Raw genomic sequence first — 18,536 nt, 5'->3', positions numbered from 1 at the left:
CTGCACACGGTTTTTCACATTCTTCTGGTGCACACGGATGTGCTTCTCTAAGCCCTGGGCTAAATTCTGCATATACAAGGGCAGCTGCTGAGTCACAGACAAGCCCTCTTAACTTTGATTAACACTGCCTTCAAACAGTGGCTGTTCCGGTTTATACCTGACTCTCTGCAAACATGACGATTTTTCACACACTCTAGGAACCACAAAAAAAAATAAAAATAAAATAAAAATAAAAAAGAGAGGAACGAAAAGGCTTTCTCACAGCTAGGTTTAATCTGCCCTGTGCTAGGGAGAGCTTAGAGTCCGAGTACAGTCAACAGCTTTGGACGTTCTCCAAAACTAAACAGCTCAGAACCATTAAACACCCCGGGAACCTTGGGCCTGAGCTTCTCTGTGAAGGCTCTGTGAAGGCTCTGTGAAGGCCTGGAGCCTTGGGCTGTCTGCCACAAGTGATGTGTTTGACCTGTTTCCCCCACAGTTCTTTGTCTTGGATGTTGTCATTAATTTCCGCCGTCTCAGTGAGGGTGATCTGTTCACTCAGTTGAGAAAGATAGTCAAAATGGCGTCCAACGAGGATGAACGCCTGCCTCCAATCGGCCTGCTGACGTCAGACGGGAGGAGCGAGTGGGCCAAGGCCAGGACGGTCCTCTTAAAAGGTTAGCTGCAGTATCAGCCCATCTCCATCTCATCCTCATGCCCATTAGCTTTTCCTCCTCCAGGGTTAAGCACACAATCTCATTCCCATCAGCCATAGCGCGGGATGCTCAGCCCTCAGGGTGGAGCAGTGGGGAGCCTTGAAACAGAAGGGAGCGCTTATGCTCTGCGTGATGGTAACTCCAACTTTCTGGGTGAGATAAAGGAGCCCTAGAATGGTGGGTCATCCGGGAATACCGAGCGCAGGAGGTTTTGAGAGAGAGGAAGGCCCGGGACTGCTAGCAGCTGTGTTTTACGGGCGGGATGTGTGGTGTTCATTTGGAGCCGCGAGTCACAGAAAGAGCAGGCAGACGGGGTCTTGGTGTGGTGACCATTTCTGGGAGTTTAGTTGGCTTCCTTCTTCATATGGTTTCTCGGTTCTAGGTCTTTTCAACTTGGACGTGACTCATGTCATACCAACCGTTCCTTGTGAAGCTTCTAAACGTCTTCACTAGAAATCCAGTTACTCTCCCCAGTCCTTCCCTCCCCACTTCCCCGCTCTGTGTGTGTTCATGTTCATGTGTATGTGAGTGCACATGTGTGTGCATGTGTTCATATGGAGGTCAGAGGACAACCTTAGCAGTCATTCATCAGGTGTCCCGTTTTGAGGCAGTATCTTTCACTTCCTGGAACTCAGCAAGTAAGCAAGGCTGGTTAGCCAGAACGCCCCAGAGATCCATCTGTCTCAGCCCTTCCCCATGCTGAGATTAGAACCAGTGTGTTATACTATGATCAGTGATCAGTGTGGGTTGTTGTTGTTTTGTTTTGTTTTGTTTTGTTTTGTTTTGTTTTGTTTTTTTGGTTGTTTGGTTGGTTTTGGTTTCTCCAGGCAGAGTTTCTCTATGCAGACCAGGTTGGCCTCAAACTCAAGAGAGATCTATCTGCCTCTGCCTCTGCCTCCTGAGTTCCTGGGTTAAAGGGGTGCACTAACACACCCAGCCTTGCTCAGTGTGGTTTTTAAATTTAACTTTACATGTGTTCTTGGGAGTCAAACTGAAGCCCTTACGCTTGTAGGTCAAGCATTTCTCTCAATTCACCTACCTGTCCGTCCCCAATTTTTATTTGCTTGTTGGTTTGAATTTTCATTCTTTATTGCAGTTTCTCCTACCTCCACTCCTCCCAGCCCCCCCTCCAACCTCCCCTCCCCTCTAAATCCATACTCATTCTGAGAGAGAGAGAGAGAGAGAGAGAGAGAGAGAGAGAGAGAGAGCAGGCTTCCCAAGGACATCAACCAAACAGGACATAACAAATTTCAACAAGACCAGGAATGAACCCTGGTATCAAGGCTGGACAAGGTGATCCAGTAGGAGGAAAAGGGTCCCAAGTGCAGGCAAAAGAGTCAGAGACACCCAGACCACCACTGTTAGGGGACCCACAAGGACACCAAGCTACACAACTGTAATGTATATCTAGAGGACCTAGCTCAAACCCATGCAGGATCATGGCTGTCGTTCAATCTCTGTGAGCCCTTATGGTTCCTGCTTAGTTGATTCTGTAGGCCATGTTCTTATGGTGTCCTTCACCCCTCCGGCTCCTAGAATCTTTACTCCCCCTTCTTCTTCAGGGTTCCCCTGACTTTGCCTAGTGTCTGCCAGCCCCAGTTTTAAAAGTTTTCAGTCATCCTCTAGAAACTACTTTTCAAACCAAAAGCCATCCATCCATGGAGGAATGGCTTCCTTCCTTGCCTATGGTGGACATCACGTAACAAGAAGCCGGACTTCCAGGACCCTTACCCACTGCTAGGGATTGCACAGGACCAGGCCACAATCCAGGCTCTGTGTGTGTAACTGAGGAGACTAAGCTAGATCTAGGATGTGAGACACAGAGGTCAAAGTCCCCATGCAGGCCAGTGACAGGAACAGGACAACGCATAAAGAAGTCCAAAGATACCAGAATGCCATTTTTACCCTTACGGAGCAATAGGAGTAGCAGGTACCACATGAGTGGCCCAAGGTGCCCTGTTCTAGAAATCATAAGAAGAGTGGCTGGTGAGCAAAGACACCTGTGCTGGTCAGGTGTCCTGGCTCCCAGGTGCCTTGTCCAGGCCCCGTCTCAGAAAGTTCTTCCTCCAGACTTGGTCACTCCTGTGTACCATGCCCAGCTCAACTCAAGTGCCAGGGCTTCATGCCTTCCTAAGTTTTCGGCCTTGCTAGCAACACTCTGTCATCTTGATCTGCATTTTAAAGATTTACTCTCATTTCTCTTTCCCAACCCTGAGTGTGGTTGTGTTAGGGGCAGGTAATACGTGTATGGGTGCAGGTGCCCATAGAGTCCGGAAGAGCGAACTAGATCTCTGGAGCTGGACTTACAGGCAGTCACGGAACCCCCATATGTGGGTGGGTTCTGGGCCAAATTCATATCCTCAAAAGAACACTGAGTGCTCTTAACCCTAGACCATCCCTCCAGTCCCCTTGACCCAATTTCTTATCCTAAATGACTTGCTATCCTGCTGGAAGTTCCTTCCTGACTGCTTAGTGCTCTGCCTCCCCCCCCCCCAACCCTGGCTGGAGGGTCTGGGAGGACAGGAGCCTGTTTGGTTTAACCTCCAAATCTGCCAGGCCAGCCACAGCAGTCATAAAATTGCACATATTAAATAACATAATGAAGGCTTGCTAAGGATACTTGATCCAGACAGACAGACAGATAGACAGAATTACCACTTACCAGTTAATTATTCTTTCACCTAAATATTGAGCACCTGCTGAATACTTGCTCCTAAAAAGAGGACTGCAAAGGACACAGACGTATGTGCCCCAAATCCATTTTTTCACGGATATGACTGCCATGTTGTGGAATTAATAACTTAGAATTTGAAGGTGGTTAATTCCCTCAGAAGACTGTAGTGAAATCACACCCTGCTCTTTTTCCCTCCGGAAATGGAGGCAGGCATCAAAATAATCACCTCTGCTGCCTGGATAGTTTCCACTTTATTAGCAGGCCAGGCCCGGGATGACTGAATGGGGTTGCCTTAAGGTCTGAGTGCTTGGGCAGCACTAATCGGAATTAATTTGTTAATGGCTCTCGATCTGGCTTTCTGAATGGAAGTGCTGTTTATAAAGGAAGTTCAGCAGAAAGGCATCACACACACCTCCCCTTGGGCAAATCAATTAATCCAATTAGTACCACTGGCAGTGTCTCTGGAAACCAATTCCTCCCGGAGTGGCACCCTCTTCCCCAGAGCCACCACTGAGGGGAACAGGGAAACTATCTCAGAAATGATTTCTGTCTCCAAGTGAACTATTGATGGCCGCATGGCCGAGGCCTGAGAGGGAAAAGGAAAGAATGTGGGTGAGTCTGTCTCAGGGGGGAAGCATCACCAGGAAGGAAGGGGGAAAGATGAAGACCTCTGGGTTTCTTATTTGATCCTCTGAGTGGACGCTGGTATCATTTGCTGAGGCGAGGAACGAGCTGAAAATGGAGAGATCCTGTCCGCACACATTTGATTTGGGCCACCCTGAGTCATCTAAGTGGACGTGTCACGTTAGATCTATGTGTCTGGAGCAAGAGCGAGAGGAAGAGAGGGAGAAAGCGAGAGGGAGAGAGAGAGAGAGAGAGATCAAAACGGTTATAAATTCGAAAGACATCAGACCGTAAGTATCATTTAAAGTTATGGCCCAGATGAGATCATCTGGAAATGGAACCGGGTCTTGGGGTTAAGCAGAGAAAGACTCAAAACACCCTGGCAAGTACAAGATGGGGAAGGGGAGGAGGAGCGAGTGTTCAGCCACATGGAAGGCTGTTGAGAGACTAAGAAAGAATAGCTCAGAGAGGAGCTACTGAGCTTTTCAACCTCGAAGCTGTCTGTGAGCTTGACGAGGTTGTGGCAAGAGGGGAGAAATTACCAGTGCATATATGAGTAGAAACAGCAGCAGGGAATTGTTCATGAGGTGGTCAGCAACTAGACCTAACGCATGTGGGTGACTGTTCAGAAAAGTGGGGATTTAAAAAAGCAGAATACTGGGGTATTTCTGGAAGAGGGTAGGGGCCAGGAAACAGGTCATAGGAGGGCAAGTAAGTGCACAGTTGTGGACGGGCAGGTGCCTCAAAGGAACAGAAAAAGGGAGCTGCCAAGGAGGGGGTGGTGGGTAAGGGTAGGGAATATTTGCAAAGGTAAAAGCAGATAGAGACAAGGGGTTCAAGACCCGTGGGGCTACAGCCGGCATGGTAGATTATAGGGAGGCTCCCAGAGATGGCTCCTGGTCAGGGGTGGGCAGAATCATGGTGTGAGCTAAGAGAAGTGAGGGCTGGGTTCTGAGGACAGAAAATTATGTAAAGTAGCCTCTTGGGTGTGTGTGTGTGTGTGTGTGTGTGTGTGTGTGTGTGTGTGTGTGTGTAGGAAACATCCCTGGAATGATATAGATGTTTCTGGACTCTTTGGTTTTGTGAACCATCAGTCTTAGTAACAGCTACTTAACATTATTACAGTAGACTCTGTACACACACACACACACACACACACACACACACACACACACACACACACACACAGTTCAGCTCCTCCGAGGAGATGGGGGGAGGTGGTTGGGCAAGTTGTGCTAAGCTGCTGGAATCTGAGTGGAGTGAGCCACTGTAGTGGTGTGCTCAGCCTGCCACCGCCAAGTGCCACCGGCTGTGGTTAACAATAGAGTGGATGGCCTCATGGTTCAGGAGGCTGAAGTCCACCACCAGGGTCTCTCTTTAGTGCCTTGCAGGTGACAGCTTCAGCCTGGGACCCTACACTGTCATTTTATGTGTAGCTCTGTGTCCTTGCTACCCTTTCTCCTTATAAAGAGGCCAGTCCTATTGGATGAAGATCCACACTGATGAAGCCCCATTTAACGTAACAAGCTCTTTTAGAGGTAAGGGGCTGGCTTCCAATAGAGATAAGTCCCCAATGGGTGCTGTGGTCAGTCAGAGATGAGGTTGGTCCAGGAATAGAGAGAAGGGGGTATGGGCTCACACATCCATCCACATGGATGTTTGAGTTGCAGAGAATGGGGATGGCAGTGATAACATGAAAGGAGAATGTGATTCAAGAGCCCAAGTATTCATGCCAGGGAAGAGATCGGCACAGTGTAGTGACAAGGAGCCAAAGAGGGGGCAAGGGGAACTAATTGCAGGCTCTAGATCCAAATGGAAGGAAGAGGATGAGGGACATGGATGACTGAGAAGGCACTTACCCAATTTGGCCCCAGATATATAGATATGAAGGAAAACAGTAGTGTCTGATTGCAGGGCACCAGGTGGGAGCACCAGGCTGCAGTTGAAGCAGGTGGATGGAGTATTTATAGACAGGTTAGCCATGCAGTAGGTGAGGACCAAGTGCTCTTGGGGCAGACATGAAGATGGGGAATAGGAGGAATCTCCATAGCCAGCCATGCTCCTTCATGGGTTTGCTGGGGCCCAAAGGGACTCAGCGTTATTGTTGAGCCATTCCCAGACGTCATAGATCCCAACTCCCAGCAGAAGTCCAGTGGTCCCACCTTTCTTTTCCGCATTGGCGCAGGCCAGAGAGGTGCTATCCAGCAGACTGACCATGGATACTGCTCACAGGAAATGTGCCCTCTAGTCAGAACAAGTCCTCCTCCGGTCAGCTGACAGCCAGTGGAGCAGGGAATTGGTCACATCTTTACACTGACAGCCTTTCTCCTTCCAGACCTAATCCCTGATCCTCTACACAGCCCTCAGCTAGGACTGGTCCTCTCTGTGAGCTCTCAGGTCAGCGGGCCCAACACTCTTCACTGACACCGAGTGGTTTACGAGGGGTCCACCAGGGACCCCAGGGGGAGCAGGAGTGCAGGAGTTACAGAGGGAGCAGACTGCCTGTTGCAAAGTCCACTCCCTCCCTAATCCCAAGTTGAGTTTCCCCTTCCAAGCCCACTCAGACACCACACCTGGTGAGCACCATTGGTAACCCCAGCATCTGTGGCCCAACACTGAGAATCCTCCAGGAGGCCTTGGTTCCGGGGCATACTGTCTACAACCAGAGACGCATTTCAGAAGTATCCTGAAGGAATGTGGGGCCATATGCCTGGCCTGTCGTGGCATAGGAGACAGTGGAACCCCAAGGTCCTGCAAGCCACACAGTGAGGTCATCTGTTTACATGAAAACTCTTTAAAATGCTGGAAAGGAAAAGAAGGGAGACAGACAGACAGACAGACAGAGAGACAGACAGATAGACAGAGAGAGACAGAGACAGACACAGAGAAACACAGAGAGACACAGAGAGAGAGAGAGACAGAGTTCCTTTGCTCCAGGGATTTTCCAGTACGGTTGGAATGGGCTAGGATTCCATTTTTCTTTTCTTTTCTTTTTTCGGAGCTGGGGACCGAACCCAGGGCCTTGCGCTTGCTAGGCAAGCACCCTACCACTGAGCTAAATCCCCAACCCCAGGATTCCATTTTTAAAGCACACTGTTGCCCTCCCTTGAGTGAAGCTATAGTTGGGACCCCACTTACTCAGATGCCAGCCTCAGCCACACAACAAGTTCCTCAGTTTGTTCATGGCCTTGACCTGGGCATTTCTGTCTTTTGTCAGAGTTTCCATTTTGCCTACGATATAGAGATTTTTTTTTTTTTGTCCACGTGGCCTCTGCAGCATCCTAGCCTTAGAGGTTGTGGCTGGGGGCACGGGTGAGCACCTAGCTGCACAGCCTGAGGTCCACACTTCCGGGGGAAAGGGGCGGAGTCTGAAGATGAACATGGGGCCTCAGAAGGGCCTTGCATCGCTAGGGGACCTTCCTCCCCACCAAACTGTGAAACTGTGGCCTCCTGAACCCAGGAGAAGCTAACGCCATTATCGTGATCTGAAAATCTAATTAGACGTTCAGCCCTGAGTCTGGAAGACTACAGTGCTTGTCAATTTGTAGGAGAAGTATGGCTAGCATGGAGAGGCCCTCCGAGGCTTTCCAGCTTTCCTGGGCTCTGCGTGGTGATCCTGGGAACAGACCTTACAGGCAGATGCTCTCCGTTTACACAGCCCGTAAATATTTATCCCCAGCAGCCAATTAGAGGCAAGGCATTGCTTCCGAGGAGGGAGCTGACAGAAGGTGGTTGCAGCTGCGTGAGGCCGCGGTCATGGTTTACAAGAACCACTCAGGAAGGGGGGCAGAATGCTGTTTCAATATTGTCATCCAGAGCTCAGCACGTCTGTTGGCTTTAAAACCAATTACACATTAGCAATAACGGTCTCTCTGATTTAATTGGCCCAGAAAGACCTCCTGAGCTTTCGAATTGGAATACGATTTTCTTTCTCTCCGGAGGGAGGGTCTGGGGCTACGCGTCCCTCCACAGCAGAAGCTTAGAGGCCTTTGTGATGATTGAATCCAGAGGGGAGAGTCCAGAGCAAAGGGTGGGTCTGCCCTCTTGTCAGCTAGAGATGGGGATTCCTGTTCATGGTGGAGATCCCAGCTCCTTCCATGGGTATCATGGGGCATATGACCTAGTACCTGGTGTACCAAGGATTTTCACTACATGAGAACTCTTATTAGATTTGGGGAAATCTCTGGGTTGTTTTGCCCAAGGCCCACGTGTGTGCTGCCCATGTAGTCAGAGACAATGGCCTGCAGACCTGTAGGCTCCATGGCTGCTGTCTTCCTTACATGACATCCTAATTTATTAGCTTTTTATCTTGGGTGCATTTTATCTCCCCTACCTTCTACATATATTCTACACACACACACACACACACACACACACACACACACACACACACACACACACACTAGCACACAAACCGTTTTAAAGAATTCTCTGACCCTCTCTTCTCCAGTCTTTGCCGCCCCTTTATAAGCATTTGAAGTCTAAAGCGTCTGGGAAGTGGGTTTTGCTTATCTGCCCCATCTCCACCCACACTGCCACCCTTGCCTCAGTTCTAGAACAATGGAACTCCTTATGTTCTCTCTTCTTGGGAAGAGAGCTTAGAACAAAGAGGAAGAGCTCAGTTTGATTTTTGAGTTCTCTCTCTCTCTCTCTCTCTCTCTCTCTCTCTCTCTCTCTCTCTCATTGAAAATAAATTTGGGGGGCCAAGCATGGTGCCACACACCTTTAGTTTCAGCACTCAGGAGGCAGAGGCAGCAGACATATCCTGTGAGTTCAAGGCCAGCCTGGTCTACATATTGAACTCCAGGATAGCCAGGACTACATAGAGAGGCTCTGTTTCAAACAAATACTACCCTCTCCCAAAGAAAATAATTTTTCACACAATATATTCTAGCCACAGTTTCTTCTTCCTGATCTCCCAGATCCTTCCCACTTCCCTGCCCACCACCTCAATGCACTCTGTGGGGTTTGGATGCTTGGCCCATGGGAAGAGGCACTATTAGGAGGTATAGCCCGATTGGAGGAGGTGTGGTCTTGTTAGAGGAAGCGTGTCGCTGTGGGCGTGGCGTTGAGGCTCCTATGCTCAGGCTGTGGCGAGTATGGAATAAGAGTGTCTTCATGGCTGCCTTCAGATCAAAAGGTAGAACTGTCAGCTTCTCCTCCAGCGCCATGTCTGCCTGGATGCTGCCATGATGATAATGATCTGAATCTCTGAAGCCGTAAGCCAGCCCTCATTACATGTTTTCCCTTATGAGAGTTGCATTGGCCATGGTGTCTCTTCATAGCAATAAAACCCTAAGACACACTCCTTCTTCTCTCTTTCTCTAGAAAACAGACAAATATATATATACATATATATACATACATATATATTATATATACACCAACCAGAATAAAACAACCAACAATGACAAAGAAAAGGCACAAGAAAACAAGAAATATGCACATACGCACACACAAACAGATACACACACATACACAATACACACATACACAATACACACAGACACATACACACAGACACATACACACCAAAAACCCTCCAAATCCATAAAACACAAAAATCAGAAACCATAATATACAAGCAAGAGACTGATAATTTTTTAAAAACCCAAACAAAACAATAAAAAGAATCTACAAAAATACTATTGTGGGTTTTTTGTTTTGTTTTGTTTTGTTTTTGCTGTGTTTGTGTGAGCCATCTACCGGGCATGGGACCTATCCTTAAGTGTGATTTATATACCCAAGAATCCCTTGGAGAAAACTAATTTTCCTTTGCACGTGGTTGTCAATTGGAGACAGCTTCTAGATCAGGGATGGGGCTGGTGTCTGCTTCCCTTCTCAGTGCTGGCACCCATGTGGCTTGCAACCGTGCATGCTGCCACAGTCTGCTGAATTCGCGTGCACATCTGTCCTGTTGTTGGAAGACACTGATTCCTTAGTGTCCTCCATCCCCTCTGTCTCATACTCTCTGCCTCCTCTTCCTCATAGCTCCCTGAGCCTGAGGGGAGTTTGATGGAGAAAGGACTGAGTGTTCTAAGGGCTCTCACTCTGTACACACTGTCCAACTGTGGGTCTGCCTCACTGCAGGAGGAGGCTTCTCTGATGCTGGCTGAGTCCAGGTCCCCTGTACCCACTAGGGGTCCCTGGTAGAAATGTTTCTAGGTAACAGGGCTGACAGAGAGGTATGGGGATGGACGGAAAGGAGGACAGAGAGGTGGAGAGGGTTCACAAGAATGAGGAAAGCTGGTATACACCAAGGTTCAGCAGAGTCTCCAGGAAATGGACATAGGGCGGGATCTGCGAGACTCAATGGATTGTATTGGAGAACAGGAAAAAGAGTGAAGAGAAGCTCTTTTTCTTTCTTTTTCAAATTACGTTAAACTTATTTTGGCATAAGTATGAATGTCCCCAATAACATGGAGGTCATGTGTCTCTGCCTACCCCAAGCTGACATCTGGCAAAACTATGGTACAATGTCATGCCCAGGGTGCAGATGACCAGGTGCTGGGAGTTGCCACTGCCTCAAGAATTCCCTGAAGAAAACTTTAGCCATGCTCACCTTTCTCCCACCTCAACTCCTCCTTAGCCCCTGGCAACCACAGAGCTCTCCATCTTTATAAATTTTGTTACTTTAAGAATATTAAATAGGGTTGGAGAGATTGCTCAGTGGTTAAGAGCACCGACTGCTCTTCCAGAGGTCCTGAGTTCAATTCCCAGCAACCACATGGTGGTTCACAACCATCTGTAATGGGATTTGATACGTCTGAAGACAGCTACAGTGTACTCATATACATAAAATAAATAAACAAATATTTAAAAAAGAATATCATATAAATTAAATCCTATAAAATATAGTCATCAGAAATTTTTGTTAACTCAGCATAATTCTCCAGGGATTTATTTAAGTTTATTTTGATGTTTCTATTTTTTTTTTTAAATGGGGTTTCTTTGTGTAGCCCTAGCTGTCTTAACACTCACTCTGTAGACCAGGCTGGTCTTGAACTCAGAGATCTGCCTGCCTCTGCCTCCCAAGTGCTGGGATTAAAGGTTCCCATCACCGCACCCAGTTTAGCATATGGGTGTTTTTGTCTGCATGCATGTCTGATGACGTTGAGTATACATGCATCACGTGTGTATCATCTTTGATAACATATCACTTCACATCCTGTGTGTTTGCTAACTAGAGTTTTACACTGTGAAGTTTGAGAGCTGCTTGTATACTCTAGATGCAAGTTGTTGAATACATGGCTTCAAAATATTTCATTACTAGTTTCTAGCTTCTCTTAATAGAGCGTTCTAATGAGCGGTAAGTTTTATTTCCTGGTGGTTTAATTTGTAATTAATTTTACTTTTGGTGTCAAGACTGAGACTCCTTTTCTTAGGCTTAGATGTCAAAGCTTTCTCCTGTGGGTTGTGTTTTCTTCCTGGAGTTTTGTAGCGTTACAGAAATCCATATGGAGTCTGTTTCTGGATAAGGCATAAAATTCATGTCCAAGTTTCCTTTTCTTTATCCTGTGGGGGTTCCACTGCTCTGAGGACCTTTGTTGAAGAAATTCCTCCATCCCTCCATTGACTGGTTCTTCCATATCTGAATATCTGTGGGGCATATTTGGTGAGTCTGTTCTGAAGGTTTCACTTCCGTGTTTGTTTATCCCTCTGCAATATGATATGGTCTTGTTTACGTAGTTATACAATGGTCTTGAAATCCAAAATACTATACTGATTCCTCTAACTTTATTCCTTGTGAAAATCGTCTTAGCAGTTTGATTTCCTTTCCCTTTTCATATAGACTTTTGAATAATCTCATCTCTATCTGGAAAAAAATTCTGCTAGGGGCTTGATGAAAATTCTGTTAAACCCATGTATCCATTTGAGGAAAACAGAACTTCACAATGTCGGGTCTTCAAAGCCTGTGCACAGACAGCATAGCTTCCCTCCTTTTCTGAGTTTCCTTTCTTCCATTTGTGATTTGTGTTTTCAACATAAAAGTGTCCTGTGTGTTCCTGTTAGATTTAAATCGGAGTATTTATATATATGATTTTTATACTATCAATTATTTAAGTTTTATGAATTATTATAATTGGAGTTCTCTTTTTTCTTTTTATAAATGTCCTTGGCATGTAAAACATACTTACCTTTTGTATGTTGATTGTATACCTTATAGTATTGACAAATCCATTTATTAATTCTATGAGAGTTTTTAACATCTATTTAGAGAGAGAGAGAGAGAGAGAGAGAGAGAGAGTATGCGTGTGTATATACATATGTGGTTCAGTAGAGATCCAAAAACAATTTGCCGGAATGAGGCCTCTCCTTCTCTATATGGGTTCTGGGGATCAAGCTCAGGCCATCAGGTTTGGCAGCAAGCACTTTTACTGATCGTGACATCTTGTCAGCCCTCTGAGAATTTTTAATAGATTATACAGGGCATCCTAAGAATTACTAAGGGTAACTAACTAGTCATATTATATGAAAATGGGGACCTATTTTTTATTTATCTCTATAAAACTTTTCTTTCTTATTACATTGGTCAGGCTACTATCACCGTGTTGAATAGCTGTGGTGTGGCAAGAGTGGGTGTTTTTTATCTTATTTCTGATCTTAGAACACATTTGGCCTGACTAGAACTTTAAGATTGTTGGGATGTGTGTAGTCCAGAACCAAATCATCTTGGACTATCTTTAGTCCTCTTAGGCCATCATTGCCCTCCGTGAATATAACCTAACACCCTTGTGGCTATCAGGTGACCTTTGGGATTGTATTAACAGATCACTCACCAACTTTCCCCAACCTCAAAGTTAAGAAATTCCCCAGAACATCTGAGACGTGCAGATCTGCTGCAGGCTGCCTACACAAGGAGCCCACCAGCATGTTTGAAGTACACCCCACCTTAAGACTGTTTCTTTCTTTCTGTAACTATAAAACTTCAGGAACAGTTTCCACACTGCGTCTTATTTGAGGAAGCCTGAATCCAAGTTCCCAGGCCGTGGCCATCCTTACGTGACTCTTCTACGATGTTAAAATTTTTAAGAAAGGATTCAGGTTTTTTTTAAAACCTATAGATCTGTGAACTATAGAGCTTGTGTAGGTTTTATTTATTAAGTTGATGTTTCATTTTATTTTATGAATTTTTAGAAACATTTGTTTGTTTAGTGCGCGCGTGTGTGTGTGTGTGTGTGTGTGTGCGCACGCGCGCGCGCACATATAAAGGCCATGGCACACATGTGAAAGTCGAAGGACAACTTGCAAAAGTCAGTTCTCTTTTCCTGTTTCAGGGATCAAATTCACATTGTCTAGTTTATTGGAAAGCACCTTCACCTGCTGAGCTATTCACTGGCCCTATTCTTACTTTTCGAAGAAATTTTATCATGAGTGACTGTTGGATTTGGCCAATTTTTTTATACCAATTGTTCTGATAATGTGAGGATTTTTTTTTTGTTTTTGTTTTTTGGTTCTATAGAAGTCTGTGGCTCACGTCTATCCTTTAATATATGACTTGAGTTTTTTTTTTAATGTTTGTACACGAGGAACACTGTGGTTGTGTTTTCTTGTGTTATATTTGTTGTGTTGGCAGTAGAGTAATACAGTGGGGGTACGTTCTCCTTATAGTTCCTGGAAGAAGTCACACAGATGTGGTGTTCATTCTACCTTAAGCATCTAGTGGAATTCTTCAGTAAAGCCATCGGAGCCTAGAGATTTATGGGGAGGATGGAAGGACATGTAAACATACAAAGCCAATTTCCTTACTAGTTATAAGACCATTTCAATGATCTGTTTCATTCTTAATGCATGGTGGAAGTTTTATACATTTCAGGAATTGGCCCATTTCATCTAAATTGTCAGGTTTATGTGTGTAGTTGTTGTAATATTTTAAATTGTATTTTTATATCTATGGAGGCCTAAGTGATGTCATCCATTCTGTTGCTGATATTGGTGATTCATTCTCTGTCTGTCTGTCTCTACACACACACACACACACACACACACACACACTCACACACACTCACACACACACATAGACACACACACACACACACACACACACATACCATATGGCACTTTAAATCTCTCTAACTGCTTTACCTGAATCTAATCTTTAAATTGTGTACTTGTATTTTCATTCAATGTGGTGTATATTTTATAATTATATTGTGACTCTCCTTTTAACTTATAGATTATTTTAAAGTGCATTGATCAACACGAACATGTGTGCAATTACTGTTGTTTCCTGTTATTTGTTTCTATTTTGTTTCCATCACGGTGGGAGAACAAACACATCTTTTTCATTTTCAAGGGCTGTTCTTTGACTCTAGATGTAGTCTGTTTTGGCATATGTTCAGCAACTGTTTTGAAGGAATGCTCATTCTGCCATTGTTAGATGAAATATTATGTAAATGTCAAACGCCTCCTGTTGGGTCATGGTGTTGAGTTCTGTGTCCTTGCTAAATTTATACCTAGCTGTTATGTCCACCATTGGCAGAAGTGCTGATGTCTCAGCTACAATAGGACATTTCTATATTTTCCCTTCCTGTTCTGTTTTGTTTCACATATTTGCAAAGTATTTGTTACATATAACACATGTATCACCTTGTCCTTTTGCAGATTTACCTTTTTTTTTTAATGTAATTTGGTCCTAGGTCTCTGGTTCTCTTATGTTTGAAGTATATATCACACCAATTCAGATTCATGATTTCCTTTGATTAATGCTTGCATGAAATAGTACTTCCCTTCTTTTTGCTTACAGCAGATTTACATTTTATTTGACAGTGAGCTTTTGACAGTGAAGCATGCAGCTGAGTAACATTCTAATATATTCTACTACTACCTACCACTATTTCTAATTGGTGTGCTTAGATTATTTATACATAAAATAGTTATTGAAATGTTTTGGCTTAACTCATTTTATATTTTTGTTTTCTCTGTTTCTCCCCCTTGATTTTTTTTCCTTCTTTCTTGCCTTCCTGTAGATCACATGGTCTTTAAAAAATTTAGTGTTTTTTTTTAACATTATCTGTATAATCTTTCTAGATGTTCACATGAGTATTGCCTTGAGTTTATACAACTTACCGGTCTGTTGTGTTGAATGAGCCAACTCTGGTGAAGTGCAGAAAGCTTACCATTCCCCTACATTTATGACATGCTCATCCTGTCTTTGTATATATTTAGAGCCATGTGAAATATTGCTATAGTCAGCTTTATACTAAAACATAAAAATCTCCTATGAGATTTTCACTCTTCCAAGTGCCTTTTCTTCCTTGGTGATGTGCCAGTGTTCCCTATCACGTCTGTATTTGTCGTGGAACTCTCTTTAGTTGTTCTTTTATGGTAGACAGACTAGAGATCAATTCTCTCCCCTAGTCCGGGATCAAAGGCAAGCGCCCTACCAGTGAGTTAGCCTGTCTCTCACTTTCCAGAATGCTTTGATTTCTCTGTTTTAAAGGGTTTCTGTTTGGTTGAATTCTGTGTTCCCACTTCTCCTACCATCCAGTCCTACGGGGTCTAGGAGGAAGTCCACTGTTGCTCTCACCACTTTTCTCCATAGAGAGTGCCATTTCTGTCACTGCCTCCAGTATCTGCCTCTGTTAATCGGTCTTCATAAACCTAACATGATATATGTTGGTGTAGATGTCTTTTAACTTACTCTGTTTGGGGTAGCTAGTCCCTTCGATCTTTAGATTGAAGACTTCTACTAATTCTGGGAGTTTTGGCCACTGTTCCTCTGAGTACTTCCTGTTCTGCTCTTTTTCTCCTTCTTCTGGGAATTTGATGAAGTAATTTACATCTTCTGTTTCAGGTTTCATAGGTGCCGTTCCTTCTTTCCCTCTTTAGTCTTTCTGATCTTATTCCTTCTTCAGGGTCCCTCTCTCTTCTCTACCTACATTCTGCTCTTGTATCCAATGACTGGTTTTATACCTTTATATTTACTGGCATTATAAATTCATTTCTAAATGCTTTATCTGGTTCTTTACATTTCTTTCAGAGTTTGTTTATATGCTGATGCTATACGCTTATATTCTGTTTACATTCTGCCTTTTTAAAAAAAAAACCCGTCTTTTCAAACACGTTCAAAATTGCTTGTTGATTCACCTCATGATTACAGAATTTTAAAATGTATGTCACATATTTGAGCACATCTTTCACTTTGCTAAGGTCACACTTTCCCCAGTCTTGATGTGGCGACTGGTTTCTACTGGAACTTGAGTGACATGTGTTATGGGACCCTGGGTGTTATGTAAACCTTCCAATTCATTGTCTCACTCCGCTCCTGTGGCAGCAGGTGAGGTGTTATGTCATCACATCTAGGTGGAGGCAGAAATCCAAGTCCTTCATTCTGTCAGCACTCTGGTTGGGGCGGTAGTTCTCATTACTGCTAAATGAGGGTTCAAGATCTCTACATGCTTTCTGTGGGTGCTGTGTGAAAGATGGTAGGGTGGACTGGTCACCATGTAGTGGAGATGGAAGTCCCTGCCTCCATGAAAGACCATGGCATCTCTATTCTCAGAGGGGATAGCTCACTAGGCTCTCTGCTGGCCTTGAGGTGGCAGCAGGGGTAGAACTGCTAGGTTATGGGAATATATAGAGTTGGGGGTTTGTACAGTATTCCTGTTGATATTTGGCTGAAGTAGAAAGGCCATTATCTAAGAGTTTTCTTTCCCTTTTGTGTGTGTTTGTGGGTTTGCTTTGTTTCTTGTTGTTTGGTTTGGTTTGCTTTTGTGGTGGCAGGGTCTCTCTATTACATAGCTCTGGCTGGCCTCGAATTCACAGAGACACACCTGCATCTGCCTCCCAAGTGCTGGGATTAAAAGCAAGTGCTTATCCAAGAGTGCTCTCTTCTGCTGTGAATAGAGAAAGCAGGCCTGTGTAGGAACTTTGTCCATGTGTGAGAGGGTTCCCATTTGTCTTTTCTTGTTTCTGATTTCTTCTGATCCATAGGTTGACTATTTTACCTAAAAAAGGAAGGGGAACTCCCTATGTGTTGGTTTAATTAAGATGTAATAAGAAAACCACCACAGACGGTGTGCCTCGAAAGTGTCCTTCTAACTTACCGGGCCTGAAGGATAGCTTCTCCTGCAGCTTCTCTCTTGGTTGCAGACTTCCACCTTCTCACTGTGTGTTTAAAAGGCCTTTCTCTGAGTCAGTATCACTGACTCCTTATATGGAGCAGTCTTGTCCGTGACAGTCCCTGCTTATGGCTTCATTTAACCCGTTACCATTTCAAGGGCTCTTTCTCAAAATTCAGTCATAATGGAGGTTAGATCTTTAATAAGTGATTTGCAGGGAGTACAGGTCAGCCCAACACACTCAGAGGACCCATCACTACCCTGCTTTTTAGGTTGCGAGATTCCTTTCTGGGAGATTTTCCTCTTTCTATCTTCCAAAGCCTTTCTCTCTCTCTCTTTCTTTCTTTTTTCTTTTCTCATCTTTTATTGGATATTTTCTTTATTTACATTTCAAATGTAAATCCCCTTTCCCAATTTCCTTTCTGGAAACCCCCTGTCCCCTCCCCCTCCCTCTGCTTCTATGAGGGTGCTCCTCACCCACCCCTTACTGCCTCCTTGCCCTAGCACTCCCCTACACTGAGGCATTGAGCCTTCACAGGGCCAAGGGCCTCTCCTCCCATTGATGCCCAACAAAACCCATCCTCTGCTACATATGCAGCTGGAGCCATGGGTCTGTCCATGTATACTCTTTGGTTGGTGGTTTAGTCCCTAGGAGCTCTGGGAGATATGGTTGGTTGGTATTGTTGTTCTTATGGGGTTGCAAACCCCTTCAGCTCCTTCAGTCCTTTCTCTAACTTCTCCGTTGGGGACCCCGTTCTCAGTCCAATGGCTGGCTGAGAGCATTTGCCTCTGTATCTGTCATGCTCTGGCAGAGCCTCTCAGTTAATAGCTATATCAGGCTCCTGTCAGCATGCACTTCTTGGCGTCCACAATGTTGTCTGGGTTTGGTGACTGTAGGGGATGGATCTCCAGGTGGGGCAGTCTCTGGATGGCCATTCCTTCAGTCTCTGTTCCACATTCTGTCTTATGTTTGTTTTAAACATAGTACTTATTTACAATATCCAGTGAGAGGGGTGGGGAAAAACTAGTCCGTTTTCCTGGAAGACGAGACTCTCCCCTTTGAAAGATTTAAAAGAGGTTTTATAACTCAATCCAAATTGGTTCTAATTCACAGGAGACAGGTCTCAGGGATAAAGACATGCTTTTGTGCTGTCTCTGCCCCTGGGAACTGGGATGACAAAGACCACCCCTCCAAGGCCATAGATTAGGGGAAAATATCAAGTGTCTGACTGAAAATTTACCTCCCAAAAGAAGGGAGATCTTATGGTTTAAGGAGGAGAGCTGTTATGATGGGCTTGGTAAGAGATTAGAAGCTCTGTATCTCTAAGACTTCCAGAACTTCATCTCCATGGACGGAAATGTGATTTGCACCATTACCTGATACACACCAGAGAAGGCATGAGTCCTAGACAGGGGTGTGTGTGTGTGTGTGTGTGTGTGTGTGTGTGTGTGTGCAGGTGTGCATGCCTGTTCGAGAGC

The 18,536-nt window shown here is 44.8% G+C and overlaps 1 protein-coding gene across 3 annotated transcripts in view; it reads left to right on the top strand.

The window, feature by feature from the left end:
* Chat (choline O-acetyltransferase) overlaps nucleotides 1–18,536 on the top strand; it is a 59,576-nt gene that overhangs the window by 20,644 nt on the left and 20,396 nt on the right. The window contains 1 exon segment of one of the 3 annotated variants that reach the window (NM_001170593.1): nucleotides 479–656. The exons of 1 other annotated variant lie outside the window; for it this stretch is intronic. In NM_001170593.1, coding sequence (NP_001164064.1) covers nucleotides 479–656 — 178 coding nt within the window. 3 annotated transcript variants of the gene reach the window in all.

The sequence above is a fragment of the Rattus norvegicus genome, chromosome 16 (assembly GCF_021556685.1).
Source record: "Rattus norvegicus strain SHRSP/BbbUtx chromosome 16, alternate assembly SHRSP_T2T, whole genome shotgun sequence".
NCBI lineage: Eukaryota > Metazoa > Chordata > Mammalia > Rodentia > Muridae > Rattus > Rattus norvegicus.
Note: the sequence above shows the minus strand (reverse complement) of the source record. Positions and strands in the feature narration are given on the sequence as shown.